This window comes from Macaca thibetana, chromosome 3, assembly GCF_024542745.1.
Source record: "Macaca thibetana thibetana isolate TM-01 chromosome 3, ASM2454274v1, whole genome shotgun sequence".
Taxonomy (NCBI): Eukaryota; Metazoa; Chordata; class Mammalia; order Primates; family Cercopithecidae; genus Macaca; species Macaca thibetana.
Genome location: NC_065580.1, coordinates 135,985,882 through 136,008,812, shown reverse-complemented (window position 1 = coordinate 136,008,812; position 22,931 = coordinate 135,985,882). Strand labels below are relative to the sequence as shown.

Sequence of the window (22,931 nt, the reverse complement as noted above, 5' to 3'; positions counted from 1 at the left end):
CCATCACTCTTTCTGTCTCTATGACTCTGGCTACTACACCAGGTATTTCATACAAGTGGCATCATGCAATATTTGTCCTTTTGTGACTAGTTGATTTCACACAGCATGATGTCCTCAAGGTTCATCCATGTTGTAGCATGTGTCAGAATTTCCTTCCTTGTTCCCCCCTGCATAATATGCCTTTGTGTGAATACATCCCATTTTGTTGACCTGTTCATCCATCAGTAGACACCTGGGTCACTTCCACCTTTAGGCCCTAGTGAATAAGGTTGCTGTAAATGTGGGTGCATGGCCGGGTGCAGTGGCTCACGCCTGTTATCCTAGCACTCTGGGAGGCCGAGGCTGGTGGATCACTTGAGGTCAGGAGTTCAAGAACAGCCTAGGCAACATGGTGAAACCCCATCTCTACTAAAAATGCAAAAATGAGTCAGGTGTGGTGGCGTGCACCTGTAATCCCAGCTACTGGGGGGGCTGGGGGATGAGAATCTCTTGAACTCAAGATGAGAATCTCTTGAACCCAGGAGATGGAGGTTGCAATGAGCCAAGATCATGCCACTGCACACCAGCCTGGGTGAAAGAGAAAGGCTCTGTCTCAAAAAAAGAAAAAAAAAAATGTGGGTGCACAAGCAAAATCCCAGGTTTTTAGGCAGAGATCTAGCTCAGAGGTTGGAGTATATTCAACGTGTTATGGTAAGGGCAAGGCTGAGTATATGGCACCTAGACACCAGTTTTCCATGTAGGCCAGGAGCTATATAGCTCACGCCTGTAATCCCAGCACTTTGGAAGGCTAAAGCAGGAGGATCACTTGGGCCCAGGAGTTCGAGACCAGCCTGAGCAACAGAGCGAGACCCCGTCTCTATAAAAAATACAAAAATTATCTGGGCATAGTGGTGGGTGCTTGCAGTCCCAGCTACTCAGTGGGGCTGAGGCAGGAGGATTGCTGGAGCCCGGGAAATCGAGGCTGGAGTGAGCTGAGATTGCATCATTGCACTCCAGCTTGGGTGACAGGGTGAGACCCTGTCTCAAGAATTTTTTTTAAAAAGTTTTAATTTAGCACCATGGAGGGCCCAAAGGGACTGTGGACACCCTGAATCCCACTGGCCCAGCGTTTATGCAACTGGGCTGGTTCCTCATATTGCAGATCTGTTGTAAGAGAAAACCTTTCCAGCCGTGTGCAGGCTCAGAAGAGACCAATTCAACCTTTTACAACGTTTTTTTTTTTTGAAATGGAGTTTCACTCTTGTTGCCCAGGCTGGAGCGTAGTGGCATGATTTCAGCTCACTGAACCTCCAACTCCCTGGTTCAAGCGATTCTCCTGCCTCAGCCTCCCAAGTAGCAGAGATTACAGGCGTCCGCCACCACACCAGCTAATTTTTGTATTTTTGGTAGAGATGGGGCTTCACCTTGTTGGCCAGGCTGGTCTTGAACTCCTGACCTCCGGCGATGCACTCACCTTGACCTCCCACAGTGCTGGGATTACAGGCGTGAGCCACTGCACCCAGCTACAAGTGACTTTTTTAATCCCTGGCAGATGAAAGTCAACACCAAGGGTCAACGAGTCCTGAGCCCTGGACATGGACCTGGGGGTGAAGACAGAAGGGGATCGGGACCAGCCCTCTCACCTTCTCATCCTGCACCCCGAGGCATGGGTGATCCCAGGAAGCCACTCACCAGGCACCAGGGTGGCTTCCCGGAGGAGAGGATGCTGAAACCGACGTCAAGAAGTGTCTGTGTTAGGTTTAAGGACCCACGAGAGTTCTCTGGCTAGACTAAAGGTAGGGTGATCACATAGCCAGGTTTGCCCTGTTGTCTGCAGGCTGTTGTTGTTGTTGTTATTAGTAGAGACAGGGTCTCATTATGTTGTCCAGGCTGGAGTACAGTGGTGCAATCTTGGCTCACTGTAACCTCTACCCCCCAGGCTCAAGCAATCCTCCCATCTTTGCCTCCTGAGTAGTTGGGATCACAGGCACGCGCCATCATGCCTAGCTAATTTTTGCATTTTTTGCAGAGTCGGGGTCCTACCATGTTACCTGGGCTGGTCTCCAACTCCTGAGCTCAAGCGATCAGCCTGAAGTGCTGGGATTACAGGCGTGCAGGGATTACAGGCATGAGCCACTGCTTGGCCAATCTAGTAATTATTTTAAGTACTTCCTGCTATTCTAAAAACTGTTTGTTCCCATCTCAATGATAAATGGCAGGGTCATTTCATTCCTTATCTGTTGCTACATAACAAATTACCCCAAATCTCAGTGGCTTGAAACAACAACAAACTTTTATTATCTCTCACAGTTCCTACGGGTTAGGAATTTAGGTGTGGCTGAACTTGGCAGTTCAAGGCATTGGCTGGGGCTGCAATCCACTGGAAGGCTTGCCTGGGGCGGAAGGATCTGTTTTCAAAGTCCCACTCTGCCGGCTGCGGGCGGGATGCCTCAGTTCCTCTCCATGGGGCTGCTTGGGTGTCCTCAGGCTTTGGTGGTTGGTTTCCCACAGAGCAAGGGATCTGGGAGGGAGGGAGCGCCACGCAGAAGCTATCCTTTTGTGCCCTAGCCTTGGAAGTCTCGCAGTATTGCTTTTACCATCTCCCAGTGACTTGGAAGAAAGTAGCTAAGACAGACATTTAAAGGAGAGGCGGGTGGAGGGATCCTAGCTTTTAAAACCGCCAGCAGCTGGGAGCAGTGGCTCATGCCTGTAATCCCAGCACTTTGGGAAACCAAGGCGGAAGGATCACTTAAGGTCAGGAGTTTGAGACCGGCCTGGACAACAGAGTGAGACCCCCTCTGTAAAAAAAAATCTAAAACAAAACAAAACAAACTACCACGGTTGGCCAGGTGCGGTGGCTCACGCCTGTAATCCCAGCACTCTAGGAGGCTGAGGTGGGCAGATCACTTGAAGTCAGGAGTTCAAGACCAGCCTGGCCAACCTGGTAAAACCCATCTGAATTAAAAATACAAAAAATTAGCTGGGCGGCCGGGCGCGGTGGCTCAAGCCTGTAATCCCAGCACTTTGGGAGGCTGAGGCGGGCGGATCACAAGGTCAGGAGATCGAGACCACAGTGAAACCCCGTCTCTACTAAAAATACAAAAAATTAGCCGGGCGCGGTGGCGGGCGCCTGTAGTCCTAGCTACTCAGGAGGCTGAGGCAGGAGAATGGCGTGAACCCAGGAGGCGGAGCTTGCAGTGAGCTGAGATCGCGCCACTGCACTCCAGCCTGGGCAACAGCGTGAGACTCCGTCTCAAAAAAAAAAAAAAAAAAAAAAAAAAAGAAATTAGCTGGGCATGGTGGCGGTACCTGTAACCCCAGCTCCTCAGGAGGCTGAGGCAGGAGCATCACTTGAAACCAGGAGGCAGCGGTCGCAGTGAGCCAAGATCATGCCACTGCACTCCGGCCTGGGAGACAGAGTGTAACTCCATCTCCACAAACAAAAACAAACAAAACAAAACTACCATGGTTACCTCAAACAGGGCATGTGTTGGGAAGGGAGTAGACAGAGCCAGACTGGATAGACAGAAGACATCTGATCAAGGAAGATTCAGGCCGGGCGTGGTGGCTCATGCCTGTAATCCCAGCACTTTGGGAGGCCAAGGTGGGTGGATCACTTGAGGTCAGGAGTTCGAGACTACCCTGGCCAACATGGCAAAACTCCGTCTCTATTAAAATACAAAAAAATTAGCCAGGGATGGTGGTGCGTGCCTGTAATCCCAACTACTCAGGAGGCTGAGGCGTAAGAGTCGCTTGAACCCAGGAAGCAGGGGTTGTAGTGAGCTGAGATCACGCCATTGCATTCCCGCGTGGGTCACAGAGTGAGACCCTGTCTCAAAAAACAAACAAAACCACGCAAGGTAGAGATGTGGTCGGGGATTCGGAAGGAATGCATGAAGTCCACCCAGCACCCACTCCAGTTGTGTCCCTCCTTCCTCGTGGACTCCCCCCTGCCCCTGCACTCCCAACCATGACCCCTGTGTGGGCCTCTGGTCCTCTCACCCTCTGCTTTTGCTGGAGAACACACAGGACTCACATCTTTTCCTCCCACGGGACAGAAACTCCTTTCGCGCCTTCTATCGGGCCTCGCCTACAGCAGGTACACGCTGTGGGGTTTCTGCGTGAACACAGCGTACCAATTTGCACCTGCCACAGGACAGCGGCTTATTCCCTGCAGACACCTTTCTCTTTCCAGCCTCCAGGCATTTGCTCCTACAGCCCAGAGGGATGGGGCTGCAATGAGCATTTGGGCTGCCCTAGAGGCAGGAGGCAGGAAGCTATCTGGATAGTTCAGGAAAGAGATGAGGAAAAAGGAAAAAGGCATAGGAAAAAGATTTGGGAGCTGGGGTTGAGCCAGCCCCTTTCTCTGGGCAGCAGCAGACTATGGCTGTCCCGAGTGGGCATGGGCGAGGCTCTGGGGCTCACCCCGTGCCCTCTCCACCCATACCCCTCCCCTGATCCATCTGTGCCCACCCACTCCTGTTCCCTGCTTGCTCATCTTGCTTTATCCCCAGCACCTCCTGACATTTTCTCACGTCACCCATCACCCCATTCTTGGCTCAGATGGTGCCGCCTCCTCTAGGAAGCCTTACTGGCTTACAGCTCTGTGGTCCTAGAGCATTTTGGATGCCCCTCCCCAGAGGCTGACACCTAAGTGACAGGTGAGGTCCTAGGCTTAGTTCTGCGAAAGCAGTGACAGCATCTACACTTTCCAGAATCAGGATGCGATTATGTTTGTGTGTAAAAAGTTTTCTAATCCTGGGCTTTTCTGACTCTGCCCTCACAAACTGGTGCTGGCCAGTGGCCCCAGGGCCTTCCCAGTTCATGCTTAATGGCTGGGTACGGTGGCTCACGCTTGTAATCCAGCACTCTGGGAAGTCGAGGCAGCCAGATCACTTGAGGCTGGGAGTTCGAAACCAGTCTGGGCAAAATGGTGAAACCCTCTGTCTACTAAAAATACGAAAATTAGCCAGGCATGGTGGTGGAGACCTGTAATCCCAGCTACTTGGGAGACTGGGGCAGAAGAATTGCTTGAACCTGGGAGACAGAGGCTGCAGTGAGCTGAGATCATGCCACTGCACTCCAGCCTGTGCAACAGAGGAATACTCCATCTCAAAAAAGAATGCTTATTGGAGCTTCTAGTGGACCAGGTACTCTTGAGAGTATTTGACGTCGTTTATCTCATCAAGTCCTCACAACCACTTAGGTTGCAGGCATGATCACCATCCCTGTTTTACAGGTAAGAAACATAGCACAGAGAGGTCAAGCAACTTGTCCAAGGTCACACAGCCAGGATGAGCAGTGCTGGGATTCCAGCCGAGGTGTCCCAGGGCTCTAACTCCCTTGGGCTACCTGTCGTTTCCCTAAACTGCAGTGAGACAGTGGCCTCAGCCCAATGTGCTCTGAGGAATGATGAGGGCTCTGTATGGACTTTGTGCAATTTTAAGCTTTTCTCCCATAAATGTCTCTTAAGACTTTAGTGTTCACTAGCCGGGCACGGGCACGGTGGCTCATACCTCCCAGCACTTTGGGAGGCCGAGGCAGGGGGATCACAAGGTCAAGAGTTCGAGACCAGCCTGACCAACATGGTGAAACGCCGTCTGTACTAAAAATACAAAGATTAGCCGGGTGTGGTGGCGTGCGCCTGTAATCCCAGCTCCTCAAGAGGCTGAGGCAGGAAAATTGCTTGAACCCGGGAGGCGGAGGTTGCAGTGAGCCGAGATTGCGCCACTGCACTCCAGGTTGGACGACAGAGCGCGACTCCGTCTCAAAAAATAATAATAATAAATAAAATAAATAAAAGACTTTAGTGTTCACCGTAGCTCATTTGCAAGATTTTCTGCAGGTAGGAACACGAACGATCCAGAGAAGGTCAAAACAAACCAGAGACGTGCATTCAGCAGATCCGGGCATTCAGCAGAAGGTTTTGATGGGCACATGCTTATTGCATACTTGTCTGTGTAGTTTTTGCCAATCCAATGGGCTTTCTAGACTGGAATGTAAAGATAACAGCATTTCACGGGCAAAAAGGAGGATGCTGCTCGGCCGGGCATGGTGGCTCACACCTGTAATCCCAGCACTTTGGGGAGGCCGAGGCAGGTGGATCACCTCGGATCAGGAGTTCGAGACCAGCCTGGCCAACATGGTGAAATCCCGTCTCTACTAAAAATACAAAAATTAGCCAGGCATGGTGGCTTATACCTGTGATCCTAGCACTTTGGGAGGCCGAGGTGGGAGGACTGCTTGAGGCCAGGAGTTCAAGACCAGCCTGGGCAACACAGTCTCTACTAAACACAGAGTAAAATAAATTAGCCAGGTGTGGTGGTGCACGCCTGTAGTCCCAGCTATTCGGGAGGCTGAGGCAGGAGGATCCCTTGAGCCCAGGAGTTTGAGGCTGCAGTGAGCTCCAGCCTGGGCAATAGAGCCCGTCTCCAAAATAAATAATAAAGAGGTGGCTCCATAATAATATTAATACAAAAATAGAGGGGACTCTGGGAGTAGGTTCACCCCGTTCCTGGGATCGGGGTGAGCCAGACAGATGGGGCACACTGGGATTCCACCTAGATCCGGGGTCACACAGTGGTCTGTGCACAGTAATCTCTCTGCCCCTCACACCTGAGTCAGCCTCCAGGCCTGTCCTAGGTAGATCAGCTACGGGACCGAGTGCCTCAGTCCCACTGTGGACAAGGCCATCACCCCTGCTGCGTCCTCCACCTCCCTGTGGCGGAGACCATCCATCCAGGTGGCAGGCCCCACCTTGAGTGGTGTACCCTGATTGGTCCATGATGGTCTCCCTCCCTGTGCCTGTGATAGGCTGAGGCATGTTCATGTGACCCACTTCTGACCAATGAGATGAGGAAGTCTGTGCAGGGATGGGGGTTACCCCGGAAAGGTTTTCTCAGAGACACCCTAGAGGCAACAGCGCCTTCCTTCACCGAGTTTCCTCCTGACTGCCCAGGACGCCCAGAGCCACTCCAGCCATTACAGTGGGGCTATGCTTCTGTGCCATGGTTAGTAGCCAAGCAGAAATTGATGACCTCATCAAGCCTTTAAGTTACTCAAGCCTGGAGCTGCCCAACCCATAAACTCTGATCACACAAAGTTCAAACTTCTTATTGGTTATGTCCTGGCTTTTTGTTGTTTGTAGCTCAAAGCATCCTTGCTGGCCGGGCGCAGTGGTTCATGCCTGTAATCTCAGCACTCTGGGAGGCCAAGGCGGGAGGATCACCTGAGGTTAGGAGTTCGAGACCGGCCTGAGCAACATGGCGAAACCCTGTCTCTACTAAAAATTCAAAATTAGCGGGGCGTGGTGGCAGGTGCCCGTAATCCTAGCTCCTCCAGAGGCTGAGGCAGGAGAATTGCTTGAACCAGGGAGGTGGAGGTTGCAGTGAGTCGAGATTGCACCACTATACTCCAGCCTGGGCAACAAAGTGGGACTCCATCTCAAACAAACAAACAAAAACCACAAAGCATCCTTGTTGATAGCCCCTGGTTACATTTAATCTTTTTTTATTGTTTTTCAGAGACAGGGTCTCTGTCGCTCAGGCTGGAGTGCAGTGGCGCCATCATAGCTCACTGCAGCCTCAAATTCCCGGGCTCAAGTGATCCTCCCACCCAAACCTCCTGTGACAGGTGTGCACCACCATGCCTGGCTATTTTTTAAAAATTTATTTAAAAAAATTTTTTTTTATGGAGATGGGGTCTTGCTTTGTTGCCCAGGCTGGTCTCAATCTCCTAACTTCAAGGGATCCTCCCACCTCAGCCTCCCAAAGTGCTGGGATTATAGGCATGCGCCACTGGGCCTGGCCTCATCATTTTGAGTTAAGCCCATCCTACTAGAGGAAGAGTGAGCCCAATGTGCCCTCAGGGAAGCTGAAATGGAATCTAGAAGGATGCAAGGGGAAGAAAAGGGTAAGGCAAGAAGTAATACTCTAGGCAGAAAGAACAAAGGCCTGAAGGCTGGGGCACCCTAGGGTGTGGCTGGAAGCTTCCAGGTGAGGCTGGAGAGACAGGTAAGGTGGGCCACAGAGGGCCCTCAGCTAGGTCAGAGAGCCTCAGGGTTACCACAGAGGACAAGGGACACTCCGCGGACAGACTTGACTTCATCTACCCGGGTCTTGCCTTCTGGCTTTACGCTGAGAATAAATAAGCACATTCCTCGCCTAGTCCAGCCACACCCAGATGCTTCTCCAAAGGTCGTGGGTGGAAGCTTGGTTCAGCAGACCTGGGCCAGGGTCGCTGGGCTCTGCTTCTACCAGGTGTGATTCTGCCTTCTACAACGGACGTCTCTTCCAGCCCCCAGGGCACTCCTATGAGACTCTGGCAAATACTTGGGCTGAAATCTGGGTCACTCTGATGGTCAGAAATCCATCAAACAGACATTTACTAAGTGCCTACAAAGCAGGGTGCTAAGCGCAGCGGGGACGGGACCTGGTTCAAATCCCAATTCTGTTTCTTTCCAGCCGTGCGGCCTTGCTGTTGTACTTCTCCAAAGCTAGTGTCTTCACCACTCTGCAAAATGTGGCAAAGTCAACGGTAGCTCTCATCATCACTGGTAGGTACTGTGGTGATGGTGGTGGTGGGGAGGGGTGGATCAAATCATGCACAAAAAACCTGCAGGTTTATAACCTAGGTAAGAGAAAAAGACAAGCCAATAACACGTTGTTATGGGCAAAAGTTGAGAAATACGTAAGGTGCCTGGAAGGAAGTGTCTGAGATAGGTTCTAGTGGCCGGATTCAGCTCACTGCAAGCTCCGCCTCCCGGGTTTATGCCAAGCCTCCGGAGTAGCTAGAATGTCTAAGCGGGGTCGTGGTGGTCTCGGCGTGATCCACCCGTCTCGGCCTCCCCTGTAATCCCAGCACTAAGGTTTTAACGAAGGGATGTCTAAGCTGTCGTGGTGGGCAGATCACGAGGTCAGGAGATCGAGACCATCCTGGCTAACACGGTGAAACCTGTCTCTACTAAAAATACAAAAAATTAGCCAGGCACCTGTAGTCCCAGCTACCAGGGAGGCTGAGGCAGGAGAATGGCATGAACCCGGAAGGCGGAGCTTGCAGTGACCAGAGATTGCACCACTGCACTCCAGCCTGGGCGACAGAGTGAGACTCCATCTCAAAAAAAAAGAAAAGAAAAGAAAAGAAAAAAATAAAGAAAAGGCCCACCAAGGCCAAGTAGGCGGGAATATAGAAAGGCCAGCATTTCAGTTCTGTGCTCCCAAACCTTTCAGAACAGTGTGCTGCAGACAGAAGGGCTGGACATAACCATTCAATGGGGGCATCTCTTGCAACCTGCAATAGCAAAAACGCAGAGCTTACGCAGAGAGGTGCAGGTTTGCACATTTAAATCCCGGGTCTATCACTTCTTACGTGACCTTGAGCAAGTCACTTAATCTTTGAGCCCCAGGTTCCTGGTTTGCAAAGCAGGTTTAATACCTAATACACAGAACGCACCTGTGGGTCCTGGGGTCTAGATCCCCCCTTCCGACTAGTTAATTCCAAGTGTGAGCCACTGGCCCTTACGGCTTTTCTCCTTCAAAAGCCCTAAGGACCAATGGCTCATGCCTGCAAGTTCATGCCTGTAACCTCTGAGAGGCTGAGGTGGGAGGATCATGTGAGGCCAGGAGTTCGAGGCCAGCCTGGGCAACACAGTGAGACCCCCATCACTACAAGAAATTTAAAAATTAGCTGAGTGTGGTGGTGCGTACCCGCAGTCCCAGTTGCTTGGGAGGCTGAGGTTAGAGAATTGCTTGAGCCTAGGAGTTCAAGGCTGCAGTGAGCTATGATGGTGCCACTGTACTTCAGCCTGGGCAACAGAGTGAGACCCCATCTCTTAGAAACAAACAAACAGCTCTAAGATCTAGTGCCATCTCCTGCAGGTAGGCACCCAGCCTTCTAGGTACCCTGCTAGACCAGCCCTTCCCTGACTCCCCCCTGCTGTAGAGTGATGGCCTCTTTCTTTCTCTTCCACCAGGCTCTAGGGCTTGGCAGAGGAAGGGGCAAGGCATCTCTGTATGGCTTGGACCCAGCCACACCCCCACACAGAGTAAATGTTTCCTAATGCCATTCCCTTTCCACAACTCCACTCCACGAGAGGGAAGAAGTGACTTAAGTCTGCTAAGGGGCGGAGGGAAAGGTTCAGGAAGGTTTCAGGGTGCTGTCATTAGCTCTTGAGGATTGAACAGAATGGTGGGTGGGGAGAATATTCCAGGCAGATGGAAGAGAGGTAGATACAAAGGCACAGAGGTGTGTAGGGAACAATAAGGCAAATTGTGTATTTGCTGGGGGAGGGCTAAAGATGAGGATTCAAGGCCAGGCACAGTAATCCCAGGACTTTGGGAGGTCGAGGTGGGAGGATCGCTTGAGCCCGGGAGTTGGAGGCTGCATTGAGCTATGATGGCGCCACTGTACTCCAGCCTGTACAACAGAGCAAGACTGTCTCTAAAAGAGAAAAATAAAAAATAAAAAAATAAAGATGAGGTTTCAGGATCTAGATCCCAAAGGGTCTCGAATGCCATGTCAATGATGTGATGCTATAGAATGTGACTGACAAAATTGTAAACGGGCTGGGCGCGGTGGCTCACGCCTGTAACCCCAGCACTTTGGGAGGTCGAGGCGAGTGGATCACCTGAGGTCGGGAGTTCGACACCAGCCTGACCAACATGGAGAAGCCCCGTCTCTACACAAAATTGGACAGGCGTGGTGGCACATGCCTGTAATCCCAGCTACTTGGGAGGCTGAGGCAGAAGAATAGCTTGAATTTGGGAGGTGGAAGCTGCAGTGAGCCAAGATCACGCCATCACACTCCAGCCCGGAGAAGAGCAAAACTGTCAAAAAAAAAAAAAAAAAAAAAAAGTAAACAGGTGGCACAGGGACCCTCAGGGCATGCTATGCTAGTCTGGGCTAAACTTAGGTTTTGGAGAGGGAGGTGACAGAGCTATGGGTCAACACCCGGGGGCAGGTATTGCAGGAAGATTCTAGGGGGTTCTACCTGGATGGCTGATTACTGAAAACAGCTTAAATGCTATATCCCCACTCTACGACCCATTAACACTTGCTCAAAAGCCATTTCCCACAATCATCCCACGCCATCCACACAGTTCTGTGTCCACGAGTGGGCCAAGTAGTGCTATCTCTATTTTACAGACGGACAAAGTGTGAGCCAGAGGAGAGACACTTCGCCTCAGCCATGCAGGCAGGGAGCTCTGGTCATGATCCGGAGCCACTATCTGAGCTCAAAGTGCTTGGGGTGGCTGGTCCTCAGGCATTTGACAAATGTTCCGACACCTTTTGAGGCCAGACCAAGGAAACGCAGAGATGGCCTTTGGCCTCTGAGTCATCTTGAAACTGGACTAGTCAGCTGGGTCACCTGGGCCTGGGACAGGACAGGCTGCTTCTGCGGGAGGGAGGAAGGAGGATCCCCTGAGAGGTAGGTTTTCTTGTGTTCACAGAGGCCAGCAGAGGGGCTTGTCCCCAGAGGCATGCCTATCCATGAGTCCCCAAAGGGAGCCCTGAGTTGGGGGTTGGAAGAAGTCCAGTCCCTCCACCAAGGGGAAGGGGCTGAGGGATCCTGCCCTTTGCTACCTTTCTAAGAAGCCCCCAAATGCCCCCTCCTTCCAGCACCCAGGCCCAGTGAACAGCCGCAGCCTGAGTCATCATCCTCATTTGAATGGTGGCCGAGAAATCAGCCAGGGGGCTGCCCAGGGCTGAGGGCCAAGGCTTGGAAAAACAAGGCTGTTCTGTTACCTCCAAGCCTTGGAACGTCAAGCCCGGCTAGGGAGTGGGGGGCAGAGGGCAGGCAGAAGCAGGATCTGAAAGTGTCAACAGCCAGAGGGGTCTTTTGTGTGAGGGGTGGGGGCGCGGTTCAGAATCCGAGCTGTTGGCTTTTGTTTTCAAATGACCTGTTTAATCATTACCCTTTGCAATCAACGGGGAGCACAGGCTCCATGGCAGAGTCTAGGCGAGGATTTCAAATCTCCATACCCTACTGAGCAGCCGGAGAAGAAAGTAAACAAGATACCACCGGCAGATCTGGCTCCATCTCGCAAACAATAGCCGGACTGAGCACCCGGCTCAGACACACACATCAAAGTGAGATTTCCAAGCAAGAACTTTCACAGGCAGATAACAGGCTCGGATGGAATTATTTCCCTGTGTCCCCTGAGCTCAGTGCCAAAGGGGGCAGCCTAAGGGGGCTGTCATTTTCACGCTAACCTTGACCTGTAATGTATTCATTCATTTTGCAGTGAGGGAGAGCCACCACCGCCCCAAACCGCGAAAAACCAGTCAGTAACAACTTTATCATTCCCTTTTAACAGTCACAATGGTGGGCAAACGAGACTTAAGTTCCAGCAGCTAGCTGGTACTCACACTCCCCTGGGCTCAGGCTCCTTCAACAACAACAACAAAACCCTAATGCAAGCACCCACCGGAGCTCACAAAGTCAAACCTTTACCTGGCACAGGGAAAATCCGAGTGAGAGGGAGACAGTGAGAGTGTGTGTGTGTCTGTGAGTGTGTGTGTCTCCCTCTTTTACCTTCCAAGGCCTTCAACTATTTTTCCCCCTGCAGCATCCAAGCCCAGCCTCAAGGCAGATGCATAAACACGCCTGCTCCTCCCCTTCCACGGTTGGGCAAAACATCCCCCACCCCTTTTCCAGGACCCCAAGGAGAAAGAATCACGTCCTCTGCAGCCCCTCCCTGGCCTTCGCCCAGCCCCCCTTCCCCCCCAATTCCAGGCCGTCCGCGAACAAGCCTCGTAGGCACCTTGAGATAAACACCCACTAATGATTTTATGATTTTCTGCTCTGGGTAACCGCGCTCAGCGGAATCCCTCCCCCCGCCGTGGCGACGGGGGCCGGCCCAACCGAGGGATGAGGGGGATGGGGGCGTTAGTTTGTTTTTTCCACGGCCGCGTCCTCACACCTGTCTTTCATTCATTCATTCGTTCGTTCCTTCATACATTCACGGATCCGTCACTGCAGCCGCCCCAGCCCCCCGGATTTCGGAGAGGGGGCTGCGATGGGGGAGGGGGTGGGAGATGGGGGGGTTACGACGGAGGTGGGGGGTGGCGCACCGGGGGGTGGAGGGTTGCGGGGGGTCCGGGAGACAGGACCCTGTGGCTCGGGCTTTGTCAGACGCGGGCGAAGCGGCGGCGGGGGCGGGGCGGGGGCGCTCCCGGGGCCCGAAGTTGTTTTCCGAGGCGCGGCGGCGAGGACAGCGGCCCGGGGTGCGCCCCCTTTGTCTGTCCCCGGCCGGCGCCGCGTCCCCGCGCGCTCACCTGGTCTTGGAGGACAGGAAGGCAAGTTTGATCAGGCCGTAGGTGAACAGCGGGATACTCTCCTTGGCGACGCTGGCAACTTGCAGCCGGTGCTCCAGGATGTGGAGTTCCATCGTCCGCCCGCGCCCCGTCCGCGGCGGCTCATCCGCGGGGGGACGAGCCGCGGCCCCCGCCCCCTCCGCGCCCTGCCGGCACCGACAGCCGGCCCGGGGACCCGGGAGCTCGGCGCCGGGCGCGGGGGGCGGCGGCGGCCAGGCCGGGCCGGACAAAAGGGAGGAGGCCAGCCAAGTTGCGAGGGGGAGCCGCGGGGCGAGGGAGGCAGCGCCGGCGGAGCAGCAACCGAGGGGCCGAGCGGCGGAGCAGCGGCGCGCGGCGCCCGGCGCGGGGAGCAGCTGGTGTTCGCTGTAACAAACAACTTGCCACTCAAACGCCGGCCCCCGCTGCGCATGCGCGGCCCGCGCGCGGCCTGCCGGGACTTGTAGTCCGCTTGGGGGGCTCCCCCGGTGCTGCTGCTGCTGCTGCTGTTGCTGCCGCGGGGGCTGGGCGGTCGAACTACCGGCAGCCCGGTGCACGGGAAATGCAGGAGCGCGGGCACCCTCAGGGCCACGGGGAAGGTCGAGGGGAGGCACTGGGCGGGTGGAGCCAGCCCGAGCCTAAGTGCGCCCTCTGGCACCCACTCAGGCTCGGTACTAGGCGCTTGGAGTGTAAAGCGAGCAACCCAGACGACTCCGGTGCTGGAGAAGGCCCGAGTCTGGGAGCGCCAAGATGTAGGGCAATCGGTCATGAGAGTGCAGAGAAGCCAAACCGAAAAGCTTGCTGGGGACACGGTGGGAGGGGATTGACAGGTCAAAGGGGGTGACCCGGAGGAGGGGACATTCAGGCTGGGTTTTGAAGGATGAATGGGAGTTCGTAGCGAGGGAGTGAAGACGCGCGGATGGAGGACAGAGGCCTTCCAGGCTGCAATACAGCGTGTCCAAGGGCACAGAAGCGTGAAAGCCCCCACGGTGCTGTGTTTGGTTTTGTTGCAGCGGAAAACGTGAGGGAGGAGAGAAAAGAGATAAGGCAGGTACAGTCACTAGGAGTCAGGTCGGGAAGGTCATGTGTGCAGAGCTAATGAGGTGGCCATTTATCCCGCGGGAGAGGGGGCGATGGGGACTGCGAAGGCTGAATTCGGAGAAAATGTAAAATGCGTCTGAGGCACTTCCAACCCCAGGGCCCATGCACCCGGACCACAGAGGTTCCTCCTTCATGGCTGGCTGGTTTTGAAATGTTCTGGGTTAAAGTGACTGGTCCTTCGACATTTGGCAGAGTAATTTGGGGATGTGATGGGTGAGATCTATCTGCCAGGGCAGGCTGAGAACTCTCTTTTAGGGGAAAATTGCAGCTGTGCTCCCTCACCTTCCCTCAGCCCTCCTCTGTTAGGTAGGAACATACTAGGTTTTGTCATTTCCACAAAAGGGTGAAAAACCTGGAATCTGTGGTAGATAGATCTTAGAGCATGCATATCCCCCTCCCACTTTATTTTCTGTTACTTTCTTTCTTTTATTTACTTTTTAGAGACAGAGTCTTGCTCTGTTGCCCAGGATGGAATGCAGGGGTGCAATTATAGCTCACTACAGTCTCAAACCCCTGGGCTTAAGCGATCCTCCCGCCCCAGCTTCCCGAGTAGTTGGGACTACAGTTGCACAGCACCATGCCTGGCTAATTTTTTTTTTTACTTCCATCCCCCGCAACCACCCCCGGACGGAGTCTTGCTCTGTTGCCCAGGCTGGAGTGCAATGGCGCGACCTCGGCTTATTGCAGCCTCCACCTCCTGGGTTCAGCGATTCTTATGCCTCAGCCTCCCAACTAGCTGGGATTACAGGCATGGGCCACCACAGCCGGCTAATATTTGTATTTTTAGTTAGAGACCAGGTTTCACCATGTTGCCTAGGCTGGTCTTGAACTCCTGCCCTCAGGTGATCCACCCACCTTGGCCTCCCAAACTGCTGGGATTACAGACGTGAGCCACTGTGCCTGGTTTTTTTTTTTGTTTGTTTGTTTTTGTTTTTGTTTTTTTTTTTACTTTTTGTAGAGAGGGGTGTGTCACTATGTTGTTCAGGCTAGTCTCGAACTCCCAGCCTTAAGTGATCCTTCAGCCTCAGCATTTTTTTTTTAAGCTTATCTGTCTCTTCCCTATACAATCTCAACTCCAAGAAGGCAGTGATTTTTGTCTGCTCTCCGCTGTGTTCCCACTGTCAGCAGTAGTGACCGGCCTATGAGAGACACTCATTCAATATTTGTGGAATGCACCAATGCACCTATCTATGGCTTTAGAATCTACAGATCTAGAAAGCTCAAACAGAAATGTATTCAGGGGCCAGACAGATTACACAGATGTGTGAAGCAGTTGGCTATCAGATAGTTGGAAATGTGACTGGGTGCGATGGTTCACGCCTGTAATCCCAGCACTTTGGGAGGCCAAGGAGGGTAGATCATTTGAGGTCAGGAGTTCGAGACCAGCCTGACCAATATGGTGAAACCTCATCTTTACTAAAAACACAAAAAAATTTGCCAGGCGTGGTGGTGCATTCTCCTGAGGCAGGAGAATCGCTTGAACCCAGGAGGTGGAGGTTGCAGTAAGCTGAGATCGCGCCACTGCACTCCAGCCTGGGTGATAGAGTGAGCCTCCATCTCAAAAAAAAAAAAAGGTTGGATATGGTACAGATGAAGCGAAGCCTGCCTGAAGGCATAAAATTCAATTTCTAAAAAAAAAAAAAAAAAACAACTGGCAGGGCACGGTGGCTCACGCCTATAATTCCAGCACTTTGGGAAGCCAATGCGGGCAAATCACAAGGTCAGGGGTTCGAGATCAGCCTGGCCAGCATGGTGAAACCCCATCTCTACTGAAAATACAAAAATTAGCTGGGCATGGCAGCATGCATCTGTAATCCCAGCTACTTGGGAGGCTGAGGTAGGAGAGTTGCTTGAACCTGGGAGGCAGAGGTTGCAGTGAGCTGAGATCACGCTACTGCGCTCCAGCCTGGGTGACAGAATGAAACTCTGTCTCAAAAAAAAAAAAAACACACACACACACACACACACAACAAAACAAAACAAAACAAAACAAAAAGCAGGTGAAGCAAAACAAGGCTAAAGGCAAGATTTGGCTAGTTTTCTGACTTCTGCTCTGGATGGCCTAAGGTAGCATTTTTCAATCTGCAGGCTATGTATGACCCATCTAGTGGATGGTGAAATCAATTTAGCAGGGCATGGCAAGTATTAAAAAACAAATTAAACAGGCTGGGTACAGTGACTGATGCCTGTAATCTCAGCATTTTGGGAAGCCAAGGCAAGAGGATCTCTTGAGGCCTGGAGTTTGAGACCAGCCTGGGCAACATAGCAAGACCCCTCATCTCTACAAAAATAAAAATATAGGAAATTAACTAGATGTAGTGGCATGCGCCTGTAGTCCTAGTTACTCAGAAGGCTGAGGTGGGAGGATCCCTTGGGCCCAGGAGTTCAGAGCTGCAGTAAACTGTTACTGTACCACTGGACCCTAACCTGGGTAACAGAGTGAGACCATCTCTTCAACACAATGGAAAAATCCCCCCCCTCAAAAAAACCAAAAACATTTTTTAAATAGACTAGAAAATGGCACAGTGTTGCATATAAAATGGGTAGGTTACTATTATCTTTTCTATACCGCAGGACACTTTAATTTTGTCCATGTGGCCGGGCGCAGTGGCTCAAGCCTGTAATCCCAGCACTTTGGGAGGCCGAGGCGGTCAGGAGATCGAGACCATCCTGGCTAACACGGTGAAACCCTATCTCTACTAAAAATACAAAAAAAAAATTAGCCGGGTGTGGTGGTGGGCGCCTGTAGTCCCAGCTACTCGGGAGGCTGAGGCAGGAGAATGGCATGAACCCAGGAGGTGGAGCTTGCAGTGAGCCGAGATTGCGCCACTACCCTCCAGCCTGGGCAACAGAGCAAGACTCTGTCTCAAAAAAAAAAAAAAAATTTTTTTTGTTCATGTGTAAGGGGTGCAAGCGTGTGTGTGTCTGCCTATGTGCACTAGAACTTGATATAAAGGTATGTTTTACTGTGGGTCTTGGTAAAAAAAAAATTTTTTTTTTGAGACAGGGTCTTGCTCTGTCACCCAGGGTGGAGTGCAATGGCACGATCTCAGCTCACTGCAACTTCTGCCTCCTGGGTTTAAGCAATTCTGCTGCCTCAGCCTCCCAAATAGCTGGGACTACAGGTGGTTGCCACCACACCCGGCAGATCACTTGAGGTCAGGATTTTGAGACCAGCTTGGCCAACACGGTGAATACCCCATCTCTACTAAAACTACAAAAAAAAATTAGCTGGGTATGGTGGCATGCACCTGTAATCCTAGCTACTTGAGGGGCTGAGGCAGGAGAATCGCTTGAACCAGGGAAGCGGAGGTTGCGGTGAGCCGAGATCACGCCATTGCACTCCAGCCTGGGCAACTAGACTCTGTCTCAAAAAACAAACAAACAACAAGAACAAAAACAAACAAGTCAGGTACGGTGGCTCATATCTGTAATCCCAGCACTTCGGGAGGCCGAGGCAGGTGGATTGCCTGACGCTAGAAATTTGAGACCAGCGTGGTCAACGTGGTGAAACCCTGTCTCTACTAAAAATACAAAAATTAGCAGGGCATGGTGGTGAGTGACTGTAATCTCAGCTACTCGGGAGGCTGAGGCAGGAGAATTGCTTGTACCTGGGAGGCGGAAGTTGCAGCGAGCTGAGATTGCACCACTGCACTCCAGCCTGGGCAGTAGAGTGAGACTCCATCTCGAAAAAACAAAACAAAACAAACACAACAGAAACCAAAAAACAAAACCCGGCCAGGTGTGGTGGTTCATGCCTGTAATCCCAGCACTTTGGAAGGCCGAGGCGGGTGGATCATGAGGTCAGGAGTTTGAGACCAGCCTGATCAACATGGTGAAACCCCGTCTCTACTAAAAATACAAAAATTAGCTGGGCATGGTGACAGGCACCTGTAATCCCAGTTATTCAGGAGACTGAGGCAGGAGAATCGCTTGAACCTGGGAGGCAGAGGTTGCAGTGAGCTGAGATTGCACCACTGCACTCCAGCCTGGGAGATAAAGTGAGACTCCATCTCAAATAAACCAAACAAAACAACAGAAACCAAAAAACAAAACCCGGCTGGGTGCGGTGGCTCACACCTGTCATCCCAGCACATTGAGAGGCTTGAATTGGACAGATCACTTGAGGTCAAGAGTTCGAGACTAACCTGGTCAACATGGTGAGATCCCGTCTTTACTAAAATTACAAAAAAATTAGCTGGGCACAGTGGCATGTGCCTGTGATCCCAGCTACTTGGGAGACTGAGGCAGGAGAATCACCTGAACCTGGGAGATGGCGGTTGCAGTGAGCCAATATGGCACCACTGCATTCCAGCCTGGGCAACAGAGTGAGTGAGACTATGTCTCAAAAAAAAAAAGAAAAATGTCCAAATATGTTTGGAAGAGGGTGACCAACTGCCCTGATTTTCCTGGAACCAAGGAGAATTTCAAGATGTAAGACTTTCATTTTTGAAACCAGGACACTCTGCAGGAAGACAAGTTGGTCACATGACTTTGAAACAATTTAGTTAGGTAAATCTACGAACTCTAAATACAGATCGAGTATTGTGAATGAAAATTAAGCATCCAAATTAAGATGTGCTATCATGTGTAAAATGAACCCTGGATTGCAAAGATTATTATGAAAAAAATTAAAATATTTTATTAATAATTTAAAAATATTGATTATATGTTGAAACACTTTTTTTTCTTCTGAAATGGTAGTCCCACTCTGTCACCCAGGCTGGAGAGCAGTGGTGCAATCTTGGCTCACTGCAACCTCTGCCTCCTGTGTTCAAGTGATTCTCCTGTCTTAGCCTCCTGAGTAGCTGAGATTACAGGCACTCACCACCACGCCCAGCTAATTTTTTTTTTTTTTTTTATAGCAGGGACAGGGTTTCACTGTGTTGGTCAGGCTGGTCTGGAACTCCTGACCTCAGGTGATTTGCCCGCCTTGACCTCCAAAGTGCTGGGATTACAGGCGTGGGCCACTGCACCGGCTTTTTTTTTTTTTTTTTTTTTTGAGACAGAGTCTCGCTCTGTTGCCCAGGCTGGAGTGCAGTGGCGCGATCTTGGCTCATTGCAACCTCCGCCTCCTGGGTTCAAGCGATTCTCCTACCTCAGCCTCCTGAGTAGCTGGAGCTACAGGCACACGTCACCATGCCCGGCTAATTTTTGTATTTTTAGTAGAGACGGGGTTTCACCATGTTGACCAGCCTTGTCTGGAACTCCTGACTTCAGGTGATCTGCCCACCTCAGCCTCACATAGTGCTGGGATTACAGATGTGAACCTCTGTCCCTGGCCAAAATGCTAATATTTTGGCAGCACTTTGGGAGGTCGAGGCAGGTGGATTACTTGAGTTCAGGAGTTTGAGACCAGCCTGGCCAACATGGTGAAACCAAACCCCATCTCTGCTAAAAATACAAAAAAATTAGCCTGGCGTTGTGGTGGGCGCCTATAATCCCAGCTACTCAGGTGACTGAGGTAGGAGAATTGCTTGAACCTGGTAGGCAGAGGTTGCAGTGAGCTGAGGTCATGCCACTGTACTCCAGCCTGGGCGACAGAGCGAGACTCTGTCTCCAAAAAAAAAAAAAAAAAAAAAAAAAAAAAAGCAAGCAAGCAGAGTGAAGTCAGCACCCAATTCAACATGGCAGGTTCTAGAGAGGTTCAAATCATGATGGAGCAGGGTGCGATGAGGAGAGGTCACTTCTGTTACAGGCTACTGTTAGTCCACACTTGGTCTGACCTAGTGGCCATCTGTGCATGGCAGCCACCCAGCATAGATTTTGATGATTTCCCATGTTATGAGCCCTGTCTTCACAAGGTGAGCTTCTGCAGCCTCCCTGCGGCTAAGATGCAGGCAAATCAGACCTGTGTATGACTCAGGTTCAGAAGTGAGCAAAAGGTGCGTGGATGGGCTTTCAGAGAAGGCAGCAGGGATTTGTTCTGGTAATGATTACTATATACTACATAGCTCACACTTAGTGGAGAAAAATGACAAGATAGCCCAGTGCGGTGGCTTATACCTGTAAACACAGTGGCTCATGCCTGTCATCCCAACAACTTGGGAGGCTAAGATTGGAGGATTGTGAGACCAGGAGTTTGAGACTAGCAAGATCCTGTCTCTAACGCCTGTTGTCCCAACTACTTGGGAGGCTGAGGCAGGAGAATCACTGGAACTGAGGAGTTCAAGGCTGCAGTGAGCTATGATTGCGCCTCTGCACTGTTGCCTGGGCAGCCGGGCAAGACCCTGTCAAAAAGAAAGAATGAAAGAAAAGAAAGACCAAAAAGAAAAAAGGTCAAAGAAAGAAAAGAGAGAAAGGGAAAGAAAGAAAGAAGGAAGGAAAAAGAAAGAAAGAAAGAAAGAAAGAAAGAAAGAGAAAGAAAGCAAAGCAGGAAGGAAGGAAAATGGGAAATTACGTTATATTAACTCATGAATTTTTCTTTTTTTTTTTTTTATTGAGTTGAAGCCTCACTCCGTCGCCCAGGCTGGAGTGCCGCGGCACAATCTCCGTCACTGCAACCTCCACCTCAAGTGATTCTCATGCCTCAGCCTCCCGAGTAACTGGGATTATAGGTGCATACCACCATGCCCAGCTAATTTTTTTGTATTTTTAGTAGAAACGGGGTTTCACCGTGTTGGACAGGCTGGTCTCGAAATCCTGATCTCAGGTGATCCGCCTGCCTTGGCATCGCCACGTGCTGGGATAATTCTTCTTCTTCTTTTTATTTTGAGACGGTCTCACTCTTACCCAGGCTGGAGTGCAGTGGCGTGATCACAGTTCCCTGCAGCCTCGATCTCCTGGACTCAAGTGATCCTTCCACCTCAGCCTCCCAAGTAGCTGGGACTACAGACACCACCACACCTGGCTAATATTTGTATTGTTTGGTAGAGATGGGGTTTCATCATGTTGCCCAGACTGGTCTCAAACTCCTGATCTCGAGTGAGTCTCCCACCTCTGCCTCCCAAAGTGTTAGAATTAAAGGTGTGGGCCACCGTGCCTGGCCTGAACTCACGAATTCTATAGGTTGTGAATTCAGACAGGGCGTGTGAGAACAGTTTGTCTTTGCTCTGTGGTATCTGGCCTTTACTTGGAAAGACTTGAATGCTGGCAGTGACTTGGATGCCTGGGGGCTGGGATCGCCTGGAAGCTCCTTTATGTCTGGAGCCTGGTTGGGCTGAGCTGGGACTGTTGACGGGTGCCTCTCTCCATGGGGCTAGGGCTTCTCACAGCTTGGCAGCTGGATTCCCAGAGAGGACATCGCAGGGAGAGTCTGGAGAACAAATGTTCCAAGAAAGTCAGCTGGAAGCCACATGGCCTTTTATGACCTAACCTCAGAAATCATGCTGGACGCCGTGGCTAGAGCCTGTAATCCCAGCACTTTGAGAGACTGAGGTGGGCAGATCATTTGAGACCAGGGGTTTGACACCAGCCTGGCCAACGTGGTGAAACCCTGTCTCTACTAAAAATACAAAAATTAGCTGGGTGTGGGGGTGCGCGCCTATAATCCCAGCACTTTGAAAGGCTGAGGCGGGCAGATCACTTGAGGCCAGGAGTTTGACACCAGCCTGGTCAACATGGTGAAACTCTGTGTCTATTAAAAATACAAAAATTAGCCAGGCGTGGTGGTGCATGTCTACAGTCTCAGCTACTCGGGAGCTGAAGCATGAGAATTGCTTGAACCCGGGAGGCAGGGGTTGCAGTGAGCTGAGATTGCACCACTGCACTCCAGCCTGGGCAATGGAGCAAGACTCCATCTCAAAACAAAACACAAAAAAAGAAATCATAGGGACGTCACCTGCATGGTATTCTCTGGGTTGAAACAGGTGCAACCCCAGCTTGAGTTAGGGGAGGGGGCTGATACAGTCTGAATATTTGTCCCCTCTAAATCTCGTGTTGAAGTGTGATCCCCAGTGTTGGAGATGAGGTCAAGTGGGAGGTGTTTGGGTCATGGGGGCAGATCCCTCATGAATGGCTTGGTGCCCTCCCTGTGGTAATGAGTGAATTCTTGCTCTATTCACAGGAGAGCTGGATCTTTGAAAGAACCTGGCATGTCTCTTGCTCACCATGTGATCTTGTCGGCCCCCCCTTCATCTTCCACTATGATAGGAGGCTTCCTGCGGTCCTCACTAGCAGCAGATGTTGGCACCGTGCTTCTTGTACAGCCTGCAGGGCCAAATACACCTCTTTCCTTTATAAATCACCCAGCCTCAGGTATTCCTTTATAGCAACAAAAACAGACTAAGATGGGGTGATAGACCCTGCTTCTTGATGGAGGAGTGACAAAGTTACTTTGTAGAAGAGCATGTTGGATGAAGTTACTATTGTAGCCATTTTGGGAAAATACAGTTCCCATTTAGAAACATGAAGTCCTGGAGAAGGTGTGGCTGTGGAAGCTGCCACAGCTTCATTTCCTTCTCTCTCCCTCCCTCCCTCCCTCCCTCCCTCCCTCCCTCCCTCTCTCCCTCCCTCTCTCTCTTTCTTTTATTTTTTTTTGAAACAGATTCTTGCTCTGTTCCCCAGCCTGGAGTTCAGTGGTGTGATCTTGGTTCACTGCAATCTCCACCTCCCAGGTTCAA

At 51.5% G+C, this 22,931-nt stretch overlaps 1 protein-coding gene and 1 long non-coding RNA gene across 2 annotated transcripts in view; one reads left to right on the top strand and one right to left on the bottom strand.

The window, feature by feature from the left end:
* CASTOR2 (cytosolic arginine sensor for mTORC1 subunit 2) overlaps positions 1-13,648 on the bottom strand; it is a 69,442-nt gene extending 55,794 nt beyond the window's left edge. Inside the window, exon 1 of the mRNA XM_050783749.1 lies at positions 13,255-13,648. Coding sequence (XP_050639706.1) covers positions 13,255-13,367 — 113 coding nt within the window. The 5' untranslated portion in view covers positions 13,368-13,648. The remainder of the gene's footprint in view (positions 1-13,254) is intronic.
* Positions 6,900-22,625, top strand: LOC126950438 (uncharacterized). The gene is made up of 3 exons (XR_007724174.1): positions 6,900-6,989; positions 8,442-8,533; positions 22,376-22,625. It is a non-coding gene; the product is annotated as an uncharacterized LOC126950438 (long non-coding RNA).
* The last annotated feature ends 306 nt before the right edge of the window (positions 22,626-22,931 follow it).